At 51.8% G+C, this 19,780-nt stretch overlaps 1 protein-coding gene across 1 annotated transcript; it reads left to right on the top strand.

Moving 5' to 3' along the window:
* Nucleotides 1–575: 575 nt before the first annotated feature.
* ERBB3 (erb-b2 receptor tyrosine kinase 3) lies at nucleotides 576–18,780 on the top strand. The gene is made up of 28 exons (XM_032874433.1): nucleotides 576–713; nucleotides 4,130–4,281; nucleotides 4,805–4,991; nucleotides 5,655–5,780; nucleotides 6,432–6,497; nucleotides 6,670–6,788; nucleotides 6,894–7,035; nucleotides 7,392–7,505; nucleotides 7,598–7,718; nucleotides 9,939–10,012; nucleotides 10,181–10,271; nucleotides 10,531–10,736; nucleotides 10,949–11,081; nucleotides 11,496–11,586; nucleotides 11,803–11,957; nucleotides 12,354–12,407; nucleotides 12,992–13,133; nucleotides 13,742–13,861; nucleotides 13,992–14,090; nucleotides 14,281–14,466; nucleotides 14,616–14,771; nucleotides 15,019–15,094; nucleotides 15,276–15,422; nucleotides 15,832–15,929; nucleotides 16,022–16,210; nucleotides 16,373–16,444; nucleotides 16,643–16,937; nucleotides 17,116–18,780. Exons 1-28 carry the CDS (start codon nucleotides 632–634, stop codon nucleotides 17,640–17,642), a joined length of 4,020 nt encoding a protein of 1,339 aa, XP_032730324.1. The 5' UTR covers nucleotides 576–631; the 3' UTR covers nucleotides 17,643–18,780.
* Nucleotides 18,781–19,780: the final 1,000 nt, after the last annotated feature.

Consider the following 19,780-nt stretch of genomic DNA (forward strand, 5'->3'; position numbering starts at 1 on the left):
GTGGACTAAGAATGAGGCAAACACCTTCCTCTTCAAAAACACACACACATGCACACACACAAACACATTCAGAGAGAAAAATCCCCCAAGTGACCCAACCGGCTAGGGAAGTTGAGTGATTTGGTTAATGGGCGAGGCCAACTTTCAGGGGGCCGGGCTTTGAAGCGCTCTCCCCACCCCCAGTACCTTTTCCCTTTGGAGGCATTTGGGGGCGTTTGGAATCTTAGCCTCCCCTTAGTCCAGCTCTCGAAGAGAAATTAGGGCGAGACCCATGCCCGATGTGCGTGGCTCTCGTGGACCCGCACTAGCGCGTGGGGCGCGCTCGGGGCGGGCGGTCCGACGCTCGAGCCTTCTCCACGCCGGCCTCGCGCCGGAGGGGGCGCGGCCGTGAGTCACCCCCTCCCCCTGCGCTCCCTCCTTCGCCCTCTCAGACATACACCCCTCCCCTGCTATCCCGCCCCGGACTCTGGCTCCGGCTCCGATTGCAGTTTGCAACCTCCTCTGCCGCCGCTACGAAGTCACTGGCGGTTCAGGTGGCTCCGCTTCGATGTCCTAGTCCAGCCCCCCTTCCCCCCCTCCCCCGCCGCCCGGGCTGGATTCGGCGGGGCTGCCTTCACCCTCCGCTGGAGTCATGAGGGCGAACGCGGCTCTGCAGGTGCTGGGCTTTCTTCTCAATCTGGCCCAGGGCTCCGAGGTGGGCAACTCCCAGGCAGGTAAGCGGCGCGGGAGCAGCGACCGTCTCGGAAACTGGGATCCCTAACCCAGTGCGCGGAATCCTGGAGGGCAGGGGGCAGGAGCTGGGGAGGTGCGAGGTTGGGGTGCCGACCCCGGGTCCGCTGGGACCACCTAGGCAGGGACTGTCAGCTTCGGGTTCTCGGCGCGGTCCGGGCGGGGTCGGGATTCCTGACATCCCCCACACCCCCCAACACACACATACACACACCCCACCCTCCGGAGCGCGTCGCCGGCCTTCTAATTTGTCTCTCTCGGGCGAGGGTGGGGGGGTGCTGACTCCGAGACAGATCACACTTCCGAGGGACTCTGTAGGGAGGGGAGCTGCCACCTCCTTTCTGTAAACGTGAGGATATGATCGGAGGTGGAGGTCTTGGAGAAAGGGGAAGGTCTCTGTTTGTTCTCCAGCCCCATCCCTCGGGTTTCAGCACCTCTGGTTTCGTTGTTTTGCCGACAGGGCGGAGCTATGGAAGGGTTGGGGGGGTTGTTGTTCTCAACGTTTGGAAAAACAAGAATGGCACCTCCTCTTCCGTGAGTGGGCCTGCCCTGGGAAGGGCTGAGTCTAACCAAAGGGCCAAGTACAGGTGACATCAGGGTGAGAGGCCACTCAGAGGCTGACCTCCCTCTTTTCCTGAGGATAATAAAGCTTCTGGTCCCCGACTTGATCAGCCTCTCTTTGTCAAGACCCAGATTGATTCAACTGATATTTATTGAGCATCTACTACGTACAAGGCCCTGGGCCAGGAGCTGTAGGGTCAAGGACTTCCAGCCTCTGCTTCTCAGTTTGTCTTTTCCCTCCCCAACCTGAGACCAGCAGGGCATCACTCCCACCTTCTGAACTTCCTGTATCCTGGGAGTTCTTCCTAAACCCAGCTTCTCCCCCACCTACATTGTTTATTGTCAGATATTGCTGGTCTGTTTCTCCAACTCCCATACCATCAGAGCCCACCCCCGTGGGGTGTCTCTGGGACTCTGGACACCTGAGGGTGCTGGTGCTGCTCACACTGGAGATATCCTGTTGCTCTCTTCCCCTCCCCCAGACCTCAGCTTGGGGTTTGGCACAGCCAGGGCCTCTTCCCCAGAGTGGGAGTGGGAGAAACACCTGTGCTTCCCCCACAGTTGCTGGGCCTAAATTTAGACCTGGGATCTTGAATGTAAAACTCCCAGCTGGTGGAGGGTGGAGGGGTCTGGGGACTGGAGTGGGAGGGACCAAATAGAATGACTGCATCATGGTCCCATCCAGACTCTTGGAATCTTCAACGAGGAACCCAGGAGTCCCAGATCCTGGCCACCTTCCCTGGGGGAGACAGGAGGCAGGCATGGTTGGGTTTCTTTACCCTTTATCTGGATCCTGCAGCCTCTGGGCATCCGGCCCTGTCTCAGTCCTTCTATAGTCCCTTTGTCCTGGCTGTGATGGGGGTGGGGGATATTGGAGAGGAGGCCTCTGGTTGAGGAGGGGCTGAGGATTCCTGGTCTGACCCACCCCAGTGCTCTCTACCAAAGGAGCGCCCAGGCCCCTCCCTAGGCCCCTGGTGCCTGTGTACGGGGATCTTTATTATTCCCTTCCACCAGCCCTCCTCCCCAGGCTGCGTGTTCCTCCTTCGAGGTGGTTTTCATGTTCTTTTCCCGAGCAGGCCCTTTGCTCCCTGTTTGTGTAATATGGACTTTACCCCCAGGGTGGCAGAGAGCGGGGACCTCTAACACTGTAGTCTCCCAGACACAGACACAGAGTCTGCACAAACACATAAAGGCAGGTGGGATGGATGGGGCCACCTGAAATACTTCCTTATAAGGAAACCCAAGGACAGAACCAGTATAGATTTCTGGGCCAGTGGGGGAGCTGGGTACACGCTTGTCTCTATGTGTGTGTTGCAGATGCACGTACACACACACACACACACACACCCCACTTCTCTGTGCAGAAATCTTGGCTCCTTCCTTATCTGGGGAGGATTGGCGCCTTGTTTTGGAAGAGAGGGTGTCCTGCCAAGAAGGGGTTTAGGGTGGGGCTGTTCCCTAAATGACTAACCTTCCTAGTTTCTTTCCTTTCACCCCAAGGACCCTAGAGTCCCAGGCTCCTCTGGGAGCTCCCAGCCCCTGCACCCATCTGCTAGGTCTAGCCCACCCCCCTTCCTTTCCATTGTGGGGAGCGATAGGGAATGGGAGCCCTCAAAGGTCAAGTGGTCAGACTAGGGGTATACCTAGGAGGAGGGGCTGCGGCCTCACTAATGTCCCTTCCTCCATTCCCACTCCCGCCCCCTACTAAACCACCAGCGCCTCAGGGAAGGGTGGATGGAACAGGTGGTTTCTATCCCCACCCTCTCCACAGTCTTTCCCTGAGCCAGAGGAAAGAGACCGGCCTAGGGCTTCAGAGTCCAAGATTTCCCATACCCTCTCTGTCCTCCATACTTACAAGGTCAAGTGAACCTCCGAGACTGGCATGCCTCATGAGGATTGCCATGTTGGAAAGTTTTTTAATGAATCTTTTGACAATGAAATTGGGTGGAAGGCTTAGAATGGTTGGGGGTTGGGGATCCTCTGCTGTTGCCCTCCAGGCTACTGTGTATTTGCTGGAAAGTGTGATGCTGAGGAGCTGGGGTGTGTTGGAATAGGGGAAGGGAAAAGGGAAGTCAGAGTTTAGGAGAGGGGGATGTGTGGGGTAGGCAACCAGCTCCTTATCTTTCAGCTTTAAAGACAAAGCTCACATTGACCCCCCTCTCCCCACCAGAGCTCCCCCTCTGGTGAGGTCACTTGTCTGAGCCCAGGGCTTGGGGGGGGGCGGGTGCTACTGAGGACAGGGTGTCTCGGGACAGGGTGGAGCAGCGCCCCTCTCCTAGATAGAATTGCCTCATTGTGGGCTGAACTGTGGCCCTGGGCACTGCCCCCACCCTCTGCCCCCATCCCACCCTCAGTAGACACAATAGGGGCTGTGTGCTAGCCCCAAAGAGATATTTATTCCAGGACCCAGAGAGAGGCAGGATGGGGGTAGAGAAGTAAGTACCCTGGTCAGAGAGGGGGAAAGGAGGAGGAGGGTAACAAAGTTGTAGTCCTTTTCTAACCTCTCTAGGGAGGGAAAGAAAACCCTACATCCTCTTTGATTAACTCCTTAATACCCAAAGTCATACCTGAAAGGGGCACAGAGGAGGCCGTGGTGGAAAAGGGAAACCTTTTCACCTGCCTGTTCAGAGAGATGGTGAGGGGATACTGAGAGAGGGGGGAGTTCAGGCTCTCAGTCCAACGTAGGCTTTTGTGTCTCTCTCTAGGGGTGACGGTTGGAGGTGGCTGCTTCCTGATCCTGTTGAATGTTACTGTAGGAGGCAACCAAGGGGATGGTTTTGGGGGACCGGGCTGAAAACTTGTGTCCAGCTCTCTGCCATTCTACCTCCACTTTGAGCAGTGTGTCCTGGGACTCTGAATGGGCTGAGTGTGACGGGCGATGCCGAGAACCAGTACCAGACGTTGTACAAGCTCTACGAGAGGTGTGAGGTGGTGATGGGAAACCTTGAGATTGTGCTCACGGGACACAATGCTGACCTCTCCTTCCTGCAGGTTAGAGTCCCTCACTCCCTCCCTCAACGTCTTCCCCCTTAATCCTCCCCACAGAAGCCTCCTTCCCTTCCTCGGGGTTATCCTCTGCTGGAGTTCTGCATTCCTAAAACTCTGCAATTCCAAAGAGCCAAACTTGTGTGTTTATGGGGACAGTGACTGGACTCTGGGACCTCTGGTCTGGTCAGGGTCTCCAGGGATGCACAGGGGCTGAGAAGCAGGCACGGGTGGAATAGTGTTATGCACTGGGAGCCAATGGAAAGAGGCACCTAGGAAGGTGAGGAAGGGACCAAGCGAGGACCCTCCTGGCATGAGGAGCTCTGAGAAGTAAAGGGTAGGAGATTAGAATTCCTGTCACTTCTGCCGCCTGTCTTCCTTGGCAGAAGGGACACAGCAGTGTGACACCAACTCCTCCCTACTTGGAGTAGGAATTAGAAAGAATTAGAGGGGTTGGGGATTCCCTAATGAGGGGATCGAGGCTTTTGCCCTGTTTTCCCTCCTACTGACCTGATCTGTTCCATCACAGTGGATCCGAGAAGTGACCGGCTATGTCCTCGTGGCCATGAACGAGTTCTCTACGCTGCCACTGCCCAACCTCCGGGTGGTGCGCGGGACTCAGGTGTACGATGGGAAGTTTGCCATCTTTGTCATGTTGAACTATAACACCAACTCCAGCCATGCCCTGCGCCAGCTCCGCTTCACTCAGCTCACTGGTCAGTTCCTGATGATTCCTTCCAGTCTTGCCCCTCAACCAACCTGCAGACAGGTCCCTCAATGATGATAACCCAAGACTGTCCATTAAGTGCCCCCTTCATGGGGCCCACCACCTTGACCACTGTGGTCTAAAGGTCCACTGCTCCCCATGAGGAGGGTCCCCATGTCCCGTGGGGCTAGAGTTGGCTAGATCTATTACCCACCCCTCTACCTTTAAAACACGGCATACTTTGATGTCCCTCCTTCCCTGGGAAGGGAGTCCTATCTCCTCCCCCTCACAATTCCCCACAGGCTGGGGGGAATATCGGGTTTAATACCACAGGGCTACCTTTTACTTCTCCCTGTGCCAGTCAGTTGGAAGACACACAGGTAGGGCGGAGGAAGGAGGTGATTGAGTCAGGGATCTTCTCTCTTTCTTTCCCTTCCCCTCCCCCACTGGCTAAACCGGATCTGGACAGGTGTCTGAGGAGGCAGGAGTTTCTTTTGGCCTGGCTCCTCTACCTCACAAGGCAAGCCTTCTCTGCAGTGTAGATTTAATTAGACATACTTGTCTGCCCCATCTCCCCTTCTCCTGAGTCTTGGGTGGCCTTTTGGGTTGGTGGGGGAGGGAAGAGGAGGTCTGCTGTAGCCCTTAACCCTGTCACTTCTCTTCCCCACCTCAGAGATTCTGTCAGGGGGCGTTTATATTGAGAAGAACGATAAACTTTGTCACATGGACACAATCGACTGGAGGGACATCGTGAGGGACCGAGGTGCAGAGATAGTGGTGAAGGACAATGGCAGGAACTGTGAGTGACCATGATCAAGACTGCTCCCCTACCCCCACCAAATAGAGTGACCGCTTTCCCGTCATCATTATATCCCTAATGTGAACCCACCTCTCCACTGGGAAAAAAACCCAGCTCAGGCCCTAGACCCAAGGAGCCTGCCAGGAGAGAGCAGGCCAGTCTCCTAGAATCCAAATTCCCGAAGCATTATGTGAAGAAGAGGAGTAAAAGATCTCTGTATACTAGGTGGGGAAGCCGGATCTTTGGACTCCATATCCACATCTCTTTCCATTACAACTTTCTCCCTTCTCCTTGAAACCTACCTCCCCCTGATCACAGTCTGCTGGTCCCGGTCCAGTCACACGCACGTATTCCTCCTGGGTTCGGTTTGCCAAGGAGGCACTGAGTTCCTGGGCTGGGACTGGGGCTGAGCTTGGCGGTTGCCCCAGACCCTCCCATTCAGCTGCCCTGTGGGTGGTGCGGAGGTGTGGTTCCGCCCCTTGTTGACCCATTCGCTGGAGCCCAGCCCTGCTCTGCAAGGGCAAGGAGGGACACTGCCCTAGCTCTTTGCTTCATGGGACTGGGGTGCCTGTGTGCTGACATCATACCCTGTTGATTCAAGCAGGCCTTTCTTAGCCCTGACAGCCTTTTGTTGGTTTCCTTCCCAAACAGGTCCCCCATGTCATGAGGCCTGCAAGGGGCGATGCTGGGGTCCTAGACCAGAGGATTGCCAGACATGTGAGTTTCCTCCCCTCCAAAAACTTCAAGCTCATCCACTTTCCTATCCCTGCCCACCCCGACCTGTGTCAACACTGTGGGAAGGGACAAGCCTAGAAGGCAAGAAGGTGAGCAATGGCCTCAGAATACAGTCTTAAGAGCCCTCGCTGCCATGCTTTCTGTCTTTCTGTAGTGACCAAGACCATCTGTGCCCCTCAATGTAATGGTCACTGCTTTGGGCCCAACCCCAACCAGTGCTGCCATGATGAGTGCGCAGGCGGCTGCTCAGGCCCTCAGGACACAGACTGCTTTGTATGTACCACCATTCACCTGGATTCAGAAGTGGGGATGTGGGCTTTGGGCAGGAAGTAGGGATAAACACATAACGTGAATTTTATGAATCTCCTATGTCCTTAGGCCTGTCGACTCTTCAATGACAGTGGGGCCTGTGTGCGCCAGTGTCCACAGCCTCTCGTCTACAACAAGCTAACTTTCCAGCTGGAACCCAACCCCCACACCAAGTATCAGTACGGAGGAGTTTGTGTGGCCAGCTGTCCCCGTAAGTGCCTAAGAAGGGGAACAGGGGTTGTGGAACCAGGATTTTAGACAAAATTTTAGGAGGTAAAAAGGATCAAGTTGGGTGGGAAGTCAGGTTGTTGGTTGTGATCCTCTAACCACTTCCAATGAATGGTTCCTGTGTCCTACTCCCCTGTCTATTTCCCCATGATTTTTAGCCATGGCTCCTAGCTCTGCAACAAAGTGCAAAGGGTCTTTCTCATCCGTAGGACAGTGCTTAAGGAACCCCGGGTAGTGGATTGGGACAAACCCAGCACAGGGCAGGAGGGAGCAAGGTTCAGCTGGTCATTGGCAGTGTTTCTCCTCCCTCATCTCTAATGGTGCCCTCCTCTTTCCTAGATAACTTTGTAGTGGATCAAACATCTTGTGTTCGGGCCTGTCCTCCTGACAAAATGGAAGTAGATAAAAATGGACTCAAAATATGTGAACCTTGTGGGGGGCTCTGCCCCAAAGGTGAGTAGGAGATGGTGAGGAGGTGGTGAAGAGACCTCCTTTCCCCAGAGACCAAGCAGGCCCCACCCACTGAGTCTCTTTTGTGTTTACAGCCTGTGAAGGGACAGGCTCTGGGAGCCGCTTCCAGACTGTGGACTCTAGCAACATTGATGGATTTGTGAACTGCACCAAGATCCTGGGCAACCTGGACTTTCTTATCACTGGCCTCAATGGGTTAGAGATTCTGCTTCCCCTCCCTAATCCCCCGCTCCAGCCATCGCCTCACAGTTCATTGCATTTGGCTCAACCCTTCATATGGGCAGCTGATGAGGAATAAAAATCTTATCATAAATAGAAATCAAGCCCCTATTCTGTTCTGTGCTTGAGATTCTCTCCCTCCCCCTCTGCTCCTCCCCCTGCTTTCTTTCTCTCAACATTAATAAATAAAAATCTTCTTTTAAAAAAATAAAAGACCAGGGCGCCTGGGTGGCTCAGTGGGTTAAAGCCTCTGCCTTCAGCTCAGGTCATGATCCCAGGGTTCTGGGATCGAGCCCCAGCATCGGACTCTCTGCTCAGAAGGGAGACTGCTTCCTCCTCTCTCTCTGCCTGCCTCTCTGCCTACTTGTGATCTCTGTCTGTCAAATAAATAAAATCGTTAAAAAAAAAAGTATATGAATAAAAGAGGGACACCTGGGTGGCTCAGTTAGTTAAGTGGCTGCCTTTGGCTTTGGTCATGGTCCCAGGGTCCTGAGATGAGTCCTGCATGGGACTCCCTGCTTGGTGGAGAACTTGCTTCTCCCTCTGCCCGCCACTTCCCCTGCTTGTGTGCTCTCCCTCTCTCTCTGACAAATAAAGTCTTTAAATAAATAAATAAATGGAATATAAATCATAGAATTTTAGAAGACACACAGTTCCTGACCATACCTAAGTCTGTTTCCCACCTAGGGCTTGAATCCCTCAGAGACATCCCTAAGCAATCTGATATCATCTAGCTAAGTGACAGGGGACAAGGACATTGTGTCCTCCTCCTCTTCTTCTTCTTTTTTTTTTTTTTTTTTAAAGATTTTACTTACTGTTTATTTTAGAGAGAGAGAGCAGGAGGTGGGTGAGTGAGGTCGAGAGGGGGAGAGAGAATCCCAAGCAGGTTCCAAGCCAGGCATACAGGTTCATGCAGAGCCTGATCTCATGACCTTGCAGTCATGATCTGAGCCGAAATCAAAAGTCTGATGCCTAATGGACTGAGCCACCCAGGCACCCCCTTAAGATTTTATCTTTATGTAATCTCTTCATCCAACGTGGAGCTTGAACTCACAACCCTGAGACCAAGAATCATATGCTCCACCAACTGAACCAGCCAGGTGCCCCTACCTGAATGAAAAAAATTTTTCTAAGATTTTATTTATTTATTAATTAGAGAGAGAGTGAGAAAAAGTGCACATGGGGGTCAGGGGAGAAGCAGATGGGGAAGGAGGAAGAGGTGAGCACAGACCTGACCTGGGGCTTGATCCCTCAACAATGGGATCATGATCCTAGCTGAAACCAAGAGTTGGATGCCCAACTGACTGAGCCACGCAGGTGCCCCCTAAATCAATTTTTTTTTAAAGATTTTATTCATTTATTCAACAGAGAGGGAACACAAGCAGGAGGAGTGGGAGAGGGAGAAGCAGGCTCCCCACTGAGCAAGGAGCCTGATGTAGGGCTCGATCCTAGGACCTTGGGATCATGAGCTGGGCCAAAGGCAGACACTTCTAAAGACTGAGCCACCCAGGCACCCCTCTAAATTTTTAATGAGAGTTGCCACTTGATGATTTTCTAATTCCATTATTCCTTATTCCTTCTGCATGTATTTGTTGGCATTTTAGTGTTAGGAAGTCTTTCCTTCCCATTGATTGATTGAGAACTATTTCATTCAGTCCTTTATAATCTTTTATAGTCATTATTTTGGTGTTCGGCTGTCTCTGATCTGGTCACTGGGGGCTTCTTCAAGCTGGATCCTGTGTTCTTAGGGCTTGTACCCTTCATTCTCTGAGCACTTCCTTACTTTTTTGCATCAGCTGCTGTAAACTCATGTTATATTTCTCCTGCCCTAGCCATTTCTCCAAGGAGCCCTGTTTCCTTTAGTGGAGAATGGTATTTAGAAACTAGGTTCTGGGGGTGCCTGGTTGGCTCAGTGGGTTAAAGCCTCTGCCTTTGGCTCAGGTCATGATCCCAGGGTCTTGGGAATCGAGCCCTGAATCGGGCTTTCTGCTCATCGGGGAGCCTGCTTCCTCCTCTCTCTCTGCCTGCCTCTCTGCCCACTTGTGATCTCTATCTGTCAAATAAATAAATAAATCTTTAAAAAAAAAAAAAAAAAGGAAAGAAAAAAAAAAAGAAACTGGGTTCTGAGGCTAAGCATGCTTGTTGCTACTGGGTTCTACCTCTACCCTGTTGACTGGTTTTTACTGTTCTCTCCAGAGACCCCTGGCACAAGATCCCTGCCCTGGACCCTGAGAAGCTCAGTGTCTTCCGGACAGTACGGGAGATCACAGGTGAGTTGGGGGAGAGGCTTCCCTTTCTGGAAGAGGTGAACCACTGGCACAAATTGTTATTTAGCTACTTACAAAATCATGTACCCAGTAAGAGGGGAGGGACTGATAGAACCTGAGAAAGCAAGGGGAGAAGACTCCAGGCTCACATGCCTCTTTCCAACCCCTCAGGTTACCTGAACATCCAGTCCTGGCCTCCCCACATGCACAACTTCAGTGTCTTTTCCAACCTGACAACCATCGGGGGCAGAAGCCTATACAAGTGAGTAGTAAGGAGTGCAGCGGTGGTAGCATCAACCCAGGCAATGAACCTTGTTTCTTACGCCGCCTTGAGAGAAATACAGGCGTTGTCTTGCACAACACACTCAAAGGGTCTGAGAGTTTGAAGGGGAAAAGGCGGAAGGAAGGGGAATTGCTCTTCTTGGTCTGACTGGTCCAGAGAAATGTGTTGAAAATGAATCCAATGCGCGGTCATTTTTCCCAGTATAGTCTCCCTTCTTACCCTGTCTTCTTGTTCTCAGCCGGGGTTTCTCTTTGTTAATCATGAAGAACTTGAATATAACATCTTTGGGCCTCCGATCTTTGAAAGAAATTAGTGCCGGGCGTGTCTACATAAGTGCCAACAGGCAGCTCTGCTACCACCATTCTCTGAACTGGACCAGGCTTCTTCGGGGGCCTCCTGAAGAGAGACTAGACATCAAGCATAATCGGCCTCGCAGAGACTGTGGTGAGGGGAAGGGCCCCTGAGGTGGTGGGGAGAAGGAAGTCAGGGAGGAGAGGGTAAGTGTAGGGACTTCTCAGGCCTAGAAGCAGGAATAGGGATTAGGGGGGAGTGGGTAGAGCCAAGGAGAGGGGTGTGTTAGGCTGGAAGCATTTGTGAGGAATAGTTCAGAAGAGGGCATGTGAAGAGACCCCTCCTAACTCACCCCTTCTTTCCAGTGGCCGAGGGCAAAGTGTGTGATCCCCTGTGCTCCTCTGGAGGATGCTGGGGCCCAGGTCCTGGTCAGTGCCTCTCCTGTCGAAACTACAGCCGGGGAGGTGTCTGTGTGACCCACTGCAACTTTCTGAATGGGTAACACTGAGGGGCGAGAGAGTCAAGCAGGGGTAGGGGGATGGGGCCCTGGGATGGAGCTATTCAGGTGGCACCTGAAAGCCTTTAGTCAACTTCCTTTTTTTTCTTTTTTTTAAGATTGATTTATTTATTTTAGAGAGGGGTGGGGGAAGGGCAGAGGGAGAGAGAAACCCAGGCAGACCTGAGCCTGACATGGGGCCTGATCTCATGATCTTGAGATCACAACCTGACCTGAAACCAAGAGTTGGACTCTTAACACTTAACTGACTGCACACCCAGGTGCCCCTAGGCAACTTTCTACATGTGTCTTGGTGGGAATGAATAAGGGGCCACTGTGGTTGGGGGAGCAGGACATAAAGGTCAGGACTTAGAAGTGACCCCCTCTCCCTTTGCCCCCCCCACCCCCAACTGCAGGGAGCCTCGTGAGTTTGCCCATGAGGCTGAATGCTTCTCCTGCCACCTGGAGTGCCGACCCATGGAGGGTACTGCCACATGCAATGGCTCGGTACGGTAGCAGCACCAGGATCTCTAAGGGAAAGAGGGCAAGGGCAACACAAGAATGTCTTGGGATGACATGACCAAATCACAAGGCCAACATGGGGAAGCCAGACAATGCTAGGGTCTGTGGTTGGAGCATCCTAAATGTCTGGGTGGGCCCTGGCTGGGAAGTATGAAATTGACCTTGGGATCCCATTCTTCCCAACTTTCTCTTTCCGCCCAGGGCTCTGATGCTTGTGCTCAGTGTGCCCATTTTCGAGATGGGCCCCACTGTGTGAGCAGCTGCCCCAGTGGCGTCCTTGGGGCTAAGGGTCCCATCTACAAGTATCCAGATGCTCAGAATGAATGTCGGCCCTGCCACGAGAATTGCACCCAGGGGTCAGTGATGGGATGATAAGGGGGGAGGGGGGGGAAACAAAACAAGGGGGGAAGAAGAGGGTAAAGTGGGGCTGAAAGAAGAAAGGGACTATGATTTAAGAATCACTCCAAGCTGTATCAGGAAGGATTGGAGAAAGGGGATCTCTCAGTAACAGCACAAAATGATACCAGGTTTTGAGAACCTGGAATAACCTCAGCTCAGGGGACTTTCCTTCAAGAGAGGGACTCAGGGAGAATTGGCAAGCTAGAGATGGGGGTCGTGTCTCACATGATGGAGCTTCAGGATGGGCTACCATGGTAGGGTCTAAAACAATGTCATATGTTGAGGCTGTCAGAATTGTGCTTCCCATGAGAGTCTCCCAAGCTCCCATTTAAGGAGATAACTTTCTTCTCCAGGTGCAAGGGACCAGAGCTACAAGACTGTTTAGGTCAAACACTGGCACTGATCAGGTATGATGGGCTTGGAGATTTAGTTAGCTGGGGATATTTGGGAGAGAAGCTAGGGAGGGGGCAGTTACTTGCTGGGAAGAGAGGAGTCTCTATTCATTGTGGTTTTCTATACACACCCTGTCACTGGACTTGGAGACAGAAGAATCCAGGCTTCCTTTTATTCTTTTCTTGTTGTTTTTTTGTTTTGTTTTGTTTTGTTTTTTTTAAGATTTCATTTATTTATTTAACAGAGAGAGATCACAAGGAGGCAGAGAGGCAGGCAGAGATGGGGAAGCAGGCTCCTCGCTGAGCAGAGAGCCCGATGGAGGCTCGATCCCAGGACGCTGAGACCATGACCTGAACCAAAGGCAGAGGCTTAACCCACTGAGCCTCCCAGGCGCCCCTGGCCTTCCCTTCCTAAAATTAACTTATAGTATACGCAGGAGGTCCAGATTTAGGTTAACCCTTTCAGTGCTCAAGGATATGTGTATATGTGAATGTTAATTTCTTGCCTCAGATCTGTACTATACATTTAATGTAAGCATAGGTGACATTTATAAGGGAGGTGGAGACCCAGGATAATGCTGGATTTCCCTATCCTACAGCAAAACCCATCTGGCAGTGGGTTTAACAGTGGTAGTAGGATTGGCAGTGATTTTCCTGATCCTTGGAGGTACTTTCCTCTACTGGCGTGGGCGTCGGATTCAGAATAAGAGGGCTATGAGGCGCTACTTGGAACGGGGTGAGGTGAGTGTCTAGTTTACTCTTGAAAGGTACCCTGTATACCATCAGTCTTTAAGAGCCTCCACTTTTCCCAGAGATTTGATTCCTTTCTTCAAGGAGGTAATATGGTCCATCAGAAAGAACTCTGGCCAGAGAAATGGGAGAAAATTAATTAATGGCAAAATTAATTTTGCCATTGATTGCCAACATGACTTTGAAGAAGTTAGCTTTCCTTCTCTGTGCTTCATTTTATGCACGTATACAGAAGAAATAATAACATTGATCCTTATAAGATGCCTGTAAGGGTGAAAGGGGATGATGTATGTGAAAGTGCTTTGGAAAGCATAGAGAATGATATAAAAAGTGATAGCATTACCAGCTCTGCCCTCTTCCTCCCATCAAAGGGGAAACCCAGCCCTCTTGATTCTTGATCTCATGAACACAACAGCGTCCTTAGTCCTTAGGGTCTGTTACTCCCCAATATGCCTGCAATGATTTTTAAGACTAAGGATAGTTCCTCTTGCTCCCCACCCCTTTGGGCCTTGTTGCTCTGGGCATCCACCCATAGATAGGGAGTTGGAGTGGGACATGGGATGGACTTCGCTGAGTATTTTCTTCCTTCTGCTCCTCAGAGCATAGAGCCTCTGGATCCCAGTGAGAAGGCTAACAAAGTCTTGGCCAGAATCTTCAAAGAAACAGAGCTGAGGAAGCTTAAAGTGCTTGGCTCAGGCGTCTTTGGAACTGTGCACAAAGTGAGTGGCCCACAGGAAGTCTGTGGAAGAGGAAGGGAAAGGATCTAGGGTGAAGGAGAGAAAGAGTTGAGGAAAAGGGCTAGCCCCGGGGAGAATGACCTTATGCTGACTCCTGCCCAAAACCTTTCAGGGAGTATGGATACCTGAGGGGGAATCAATCAAGATTCCAGTCTGCATTAAAGTCATTGAGGACAAGAGTGGACGACAAAGTTTTCAAGATGTGACGGATGTAAGTGAGGGAAGGGTATTGTGTATCCCCACTGGGGGAGAGGTAACTATTAGACAGGATTTTGTAGAAGCATGGGCCTGTGTTAGCAGGCACCGTTAGCCATAATAATGTCCTTGAATGTTGGGATAGGCCTGGTCTGGGTGTATGTGGACCTTTTTGATCCCTGGATGACCCCTCCTATATCTTGTAGCATATGCTGGCCATTGGCAGCCTAGACCATGCCCACATTGTACGGCTGCTGGGACTGTGCCCAGGGTCATCTCTGCAGCTCGTCACTCAGTACTTGCCTCTGGGTTCCCTGCTGGATCACGTGAGACAACACCGTGGAGCGCTGGGGCCCCAGCTGCTGCTCAATTGGGGAGTACAGATTGCCAAGGTGAGAGGAACCTGGAAGAGCTCTATGAACTGCCTGGCTGGTTGCTGGCAGGGAGGTTGAGGTTCTGAGAGGTGCCTTCAGGGTTTGGGATGATTCTGGATCTCAAGGATCAATTCCCCCAACCTTAAGAACACTTCCTTCTTCTGTAGGGGATGTACTACCTTGAGGAGCATGGTATGGTGCACAGGAACCTGGCGGCCAGAAATGTGCTACTGAAGTCACCCAGTCAGGTTCAGGTGGCAGATTTTGGGGTGGCTGACTTGCTGCCCCCTGATGATAAGCAACTACTACACAGTGAGGCCAAGGTGAGGTTGCATGAAGGGCTGGGTAAGGAGGTGGGGGTGGAGTGAAGCATGGGAGTAGGGGGCAGTCAGTGGTCTCCTTCAGAGGCAACAGATGCTGCACAGTAAGTTCAAGGAGAGGAACCTGGAAATACTAGAAATTCAAGTTCAGAAAACAACAAAGAAAAGAAAGATTGAAAACTTGGGGTTTAGAAGTGCTGAGAAAATTTGTGGAAGTCAACTGATGACACTTTTGCCCTTAATTCCCCAGACTCCAATTAAGTGGATGGCCCTGGAAAGTATCCACTTTGGGAAATACACACACCAGAGTGACGTCTGGAGTTATGGTCAGTCCATTTGGATATCCTCCATACCATCACTGGCCCACATTCTATAGTTGCCTCTTGAGAGACCCTTAGAGTTTCTAATCCGTCTAGATCCTTGTGTTGGATCAAGTTCTGCTTTCCCTCCATCTTAACGCCCATGTCTACTGTTTCACCATCAACCAGTCATGTCTTCCTATACCAGGAGTGACAGTTTGGGAGCTGATGACCTTTGGGGCAGAACCCTATGCTGGGCTACGACTGGCTGAAGTACCAGACCTGCTAGAGAAGGGGGAGCGACTGGCGCAGCCCCAGATCTGTACCATCGATGTCTACATGGTCATGGTCAAGTGTGAGTTATGCTGATCCCCGCCATTTCCTTCCTTCCTTCCTACCTACCTTCCTTCCTACCTTCCCTTCTTTCCTCCCTCCCTTCCTCCCTCTCTCCCTTCCCTCCTTTTTTCTTTTTCTTTCTTTCTTTTTTTTTTTAAAGATTTACTTACTTAAGAGAGAGAGAGAGTGCACATGGGCGGAGACGGGGTAGTGGTGAAGAGGCAGAGGAAGAGACAGTGAGATTCCCAGGCAGACTCCGCACAGAGCAAGGAGCCTGATTCTGGATTTGATCTCATGACCTGAGCTGAAACCAAGAGTCAGGGTTTAACTGACTGCACCACCCAGGTGCCCCCAGCCATTTTCTAGCTGACTTCCCTCCCTACTCCAACTCCCCTCTTATGGCTCTACTTCTTGCATCTTACCCTCAGGTTGGATGATTGATGAGAACATTCGTCCAACCTTTAAAGAACTAGCCAATGAGTTCACCAGGATGGCCCGAGACCCACCACGGTATCTGGTCATAAAGGTGAGCAGTGATTAGGAGTTGTCAAAGAGATCTAGAGGCAACGGGACTTGGCTGGGACTAGGACCCACCTTAACCATCACCTTTCCCTACAGAGAGAGAGTGGGCCTGGAATTCCCCCTGGGGCAGAGCCCCCTGCTCTGACAAACAAGGAACTGGAGGAGGTGGAGCTGGAGCCAGAACTGGAGCTAGACCTGGATTTGGAGGCAGAGGAGGATGGTCTGGCGGCCACACTAGGCTCTGCCCTCAGCCTGCCGGTGGGAACACTTAATCGGCCCCATGGGGTAAGGCGCTTCCCAACATTTTAAGACCTTCTGCACCCTGAGCCCTCTACCTACCTGCACCCTCATGAACCCTACTGATGCCCAGATTAACTACTCAGAGGTCCCCATGGTGAGTAGATTTCTCCCTTAACCTAAACCTTTTCCTTACCTTTTTCATCCTAGAGCCAGAGTCTTTTAAGCCCATCATCTGGATACATGCCTATGAACCAGGGTAATCTTGGGGAGACTTGCCAGGTAAGGTCTGTCTCTTCAAGGGGCTGCTGAGAGGCTGGGTGGCAGGGTTTTAGGATCCATAGGGGCAGTGTGGGAGACTGTAGAAATCAGAGGTTTAATCAGTGCCCCACAAAAAAGAAGCACTGAACAACCCAGTCTTCTGAAGAAATACTTCTTCCCTCGTCTCTCTGTAAATCTGTGTATTCCTTTCCTCCTTAGGAGTCTGCATTTTGTGGGAGTGGTGAGCGGTGCCCCCGTCCAGCCTCTTTGCACCCAATGCCACGGGGACGCCTGGCATCAGAGTCCTCAGAGGGCCATGTGACAGGCTCTGAGGCTGAGCTCCAGGAGAAGGTGTCAATGTGTAGGAGCCGGAGCCGGAGCCCACGGCCACGTGGAGACAGTGCCTACCATTCCCAGCGCCATAGCCTGCTCACTCCTGTCACCCCACTTTCCCCACTAGGGTTAGAGGAAGAGGATGTCAATGGATATGTCATGCCAGATGCACACCTCAAAGGTGCCAGACTCTTCCTAGAGCTTTCCTCAAATCCTTCTCTGATCCTTTCCCCAGGCCCCTCTTAATCCTTTCGTCTTCTCTGATCTTGTTCCCTCCCTTTTCATTTTTTCCTAACTTTCCCGACTCCCCACTGTCTACCACATTCTCCACATACCTATCCTCTCTTCTCAATCCCTAGGTACTCCCTCCTCCCGGGAAGGTACCCTTTCTTCAGTGGGCCTCAGTTCTGTCCTGGGTACCGAAGAAGAAGATGAAGATGACGAGTATGAGTACATGAACCGGAGGAGAAGGCGCAGTCCAACTCGTCCCCCTAGGCCCAGTTCTCTCGAGGAGCTGGGTTATGAGTACATGGATGTGGGATCAGACCTCAGTGCTTCCCTGGGCAGCACACAGAGTTGCCCACTCAACCCTGTGCCCCTCATGCCTGCTGCTGGCACAACCCCAGATGAGGACTATGAATATATGAATCGGCGACATGGTGGAGGAGCTCCCGGGGGAGATTACGCAGCCATGGGGGCCTGCCCAGCGGCTGAGCAAGGGTATGAAGAGATGAGAGCTTTCCAGGGGCCTGGACACCATGCCCCCCATGTCCACTGTGCTCGCCTCAAAACTCTCCGTAGTTTAGAAGCCACTGACTCCGCTTTTGATAACCCTGATTACTGGCATAGCAGGCTTTTCCCCAAGCCCAATGCTCAGAGAACATAACCTCTGCTCCCTGAAGTACTCAGGGAGCATTTGATGGCAGCTAGTGCCTCTAAAGGGTACTCTTCTTCTCCCTAGTCCCTCTCTCATGGCTCTTAGCCCTATTTCCCCAGCCCTAGACAATTCCATTCAACCTTTGGAGGCTTTTAAATACTGCAACAAAATTCTTGTGAGATGTAGCCAGCTGTGCACTTTCTTCCCTTTCCCAACCCGGGAAAAGGAGATTTTCCCTATTTTATGTAGGTTCCTAATCCCATTCCTCAGCTTCCTCAGGGAGACTCCCTGGAGATATGAAGGATTACTCCCCTGTCCCTTTCTCTCAGACTCTGACTTGTTGAGATTAGGCTTTAAAGTGTGCTTTTGTTTCCCACCAGACTCATAAGGAAGGGGAAGTGGGTTGGGGGGAACCAGGCAGGGGAAAGTAAAATTTTGGCTGATGACTCAGCCCCCTGGAAAGAATGGAAAGCTTCAAATCTTGAGTGAAGAAAGAGGTTGGGCACAGATATTTAGAGTACTATTAATTCTGCATCTACTATGCCAGGCATCATGCTAAAGTTTACCTATGTTATCTCATCTAATGCTTACAACGATTCTGTGAGCTAGGTATTCTCCCATTTCACAAATAAGGAAACTGAGCCTTAAAGAGATTAAGGACATAAAGTGGTGGGTCCTGGATTCAGAATCTTCCATTGCAGGTTTTCTCCCTGTAAGGTATCAAGGCAAACTGTTAAAAGTCAGAGTCCTTGTCAGGGCATTGCCGTCTTGTTTTTGCACTGAGTCAAGTCTAACCCCAACAACCCCAGCCTCCTCCTACACCCAGACTTCTCATCTCAGGAAGTGGGGGGAAGGGGATGGTCGGAAGGAAAAATAACTGGACATTTTTGTGTAAACCATAATCCATATGTGCTGTAAATGATCACTTCTTACCCAAGAGACAGATTCACAAGAGTCCCAAGAGCCACTATAAGAGTCTGTACTCATCCAAGGAAACTACCAGTTGGGATATAAAGAGGACCCAGCTTCAGGCCTTTGTCTGCTTGGATGGGAAACGGGGTGTCTTGTTATCACTGAAGATTTTTGTTTTGTTTTTATACACACCTGAATAAAAAAATGCCGGTTTTTCAGCTTCCTGTCTGTCAAATGTAAGAAAACCTTTAGTGTGTAAAATCACCCCTTTGCTCCTCAGCAGTGGGTAGCCGCCACCGCATGCTGTTGTCTTGTGACCGTCCTATTCTGCACCTTGCAGCTTACTCAGCCCTACTTTTCTTTTATCTGCTGAAGACAAGCATAGCACACAGTCCTTTTCATTGAAAGCTTTTACTAGGGATCTCTTTACAGTACAACCCACCGGGAATAACAAAAACAAGAAAACCCACGTTTGCGAAAAAGCCTTATTGATGTGCCTCATGAGGTGGAACACTGAAACTCCCGTATGTTTCAGAACTCTTACTCTTGAAAAAGTCTCTATGAACACTTCCCTTAGTTGCCGTCAAAGCCTATTGTTGGAACAACAGTGCCATCTTCAGTGGAGTCTGGTTTCTAGACTGGGAGGCTGTGAATGGATGATCCCTCCGGACTCTCGCTGCCCAGTTAGCCCCCGCTCGTTGCACTTTTGGTCTCCTACCACAGCACTCTTGCCCCTCCCCGTCCCCCCAACATCAGAGGATGATTGGTCCGGCTAAGCCGGTCCCGCCAGCCGCTCCGGGGACCCGGGGAAGGGCGCACCCAGCCTCCCCGCCCTGACTGTAGTCACTCCCCCGTCGCCGAGGCTCCACCCTGCTACACCCTGCCGGGCTGCCTCTACTCTCACGGCCCCGCCGTAGCTCCGCCCCTTCTCCCTTTAGCCCGCCCCTCTCTATTACGGGTTCTCGCTCAGTGCTCCTGGTGGATGTGGTTTTTCCGGGAGAGACCACGCTTCCCCTCAGGCTCGCCAACGGCTCCGCCTTCCCGCCGGAGCCTGACCCTTCCCAGCGTGCTCGGCGATTCCGGCGTGCGAGGCCCTCGGAGGGCAAGGCCCCAGGGCCTGGCTTAGGGGCGCGAAAGGCGGGCTGGGAATTGTAGTTCAAGAGACAGCAAAGTCGGCTAGAGGCGGGGTGTAGAAAGGACTCGTTGTCCCAGCGTGCCTTGTGCCTCAGCCCGCG

This window comes from Lontra canadensis, unplaced genomic scaffold, assembly GCF_010015895.1.
Source record: "Lontra canadensis isolate GAN:19392208 unplaced genomic scaffold, GSC_riverotter_1.0 scaffold53, whole genome shotgun sequence".
NCBI classification, from domain to species: Eukaryota; Metazoa; Chordata; class Mammalia; order Carnivora; family Mustelidae; genus Lontra; species Lontra canadensis.

Coding starts and splice junctions, on each gene's coding strand:
- ERBB3 (XM_032874433.1), top strand. CDS start 632: ATGAGGGCGAACGCGGCTCTGCAGGTGCTGGGCTTTCTTCTCAATCTG. Junction 13,134..13,741: donor GCTACTTGGAACGGGGTGAG/GTGAGTGTCTAG, acceptor TCTGCTCCTCAG/AGCATAGAGCCTCTGGATCC. Junction 16,211..16,372: donor CACTTAATCGGCCCCATGGG/GTAAGGCGCTTC, acceptor TTTTCATCCTAG/AGCCAGAGTCTTTTAAGCCC.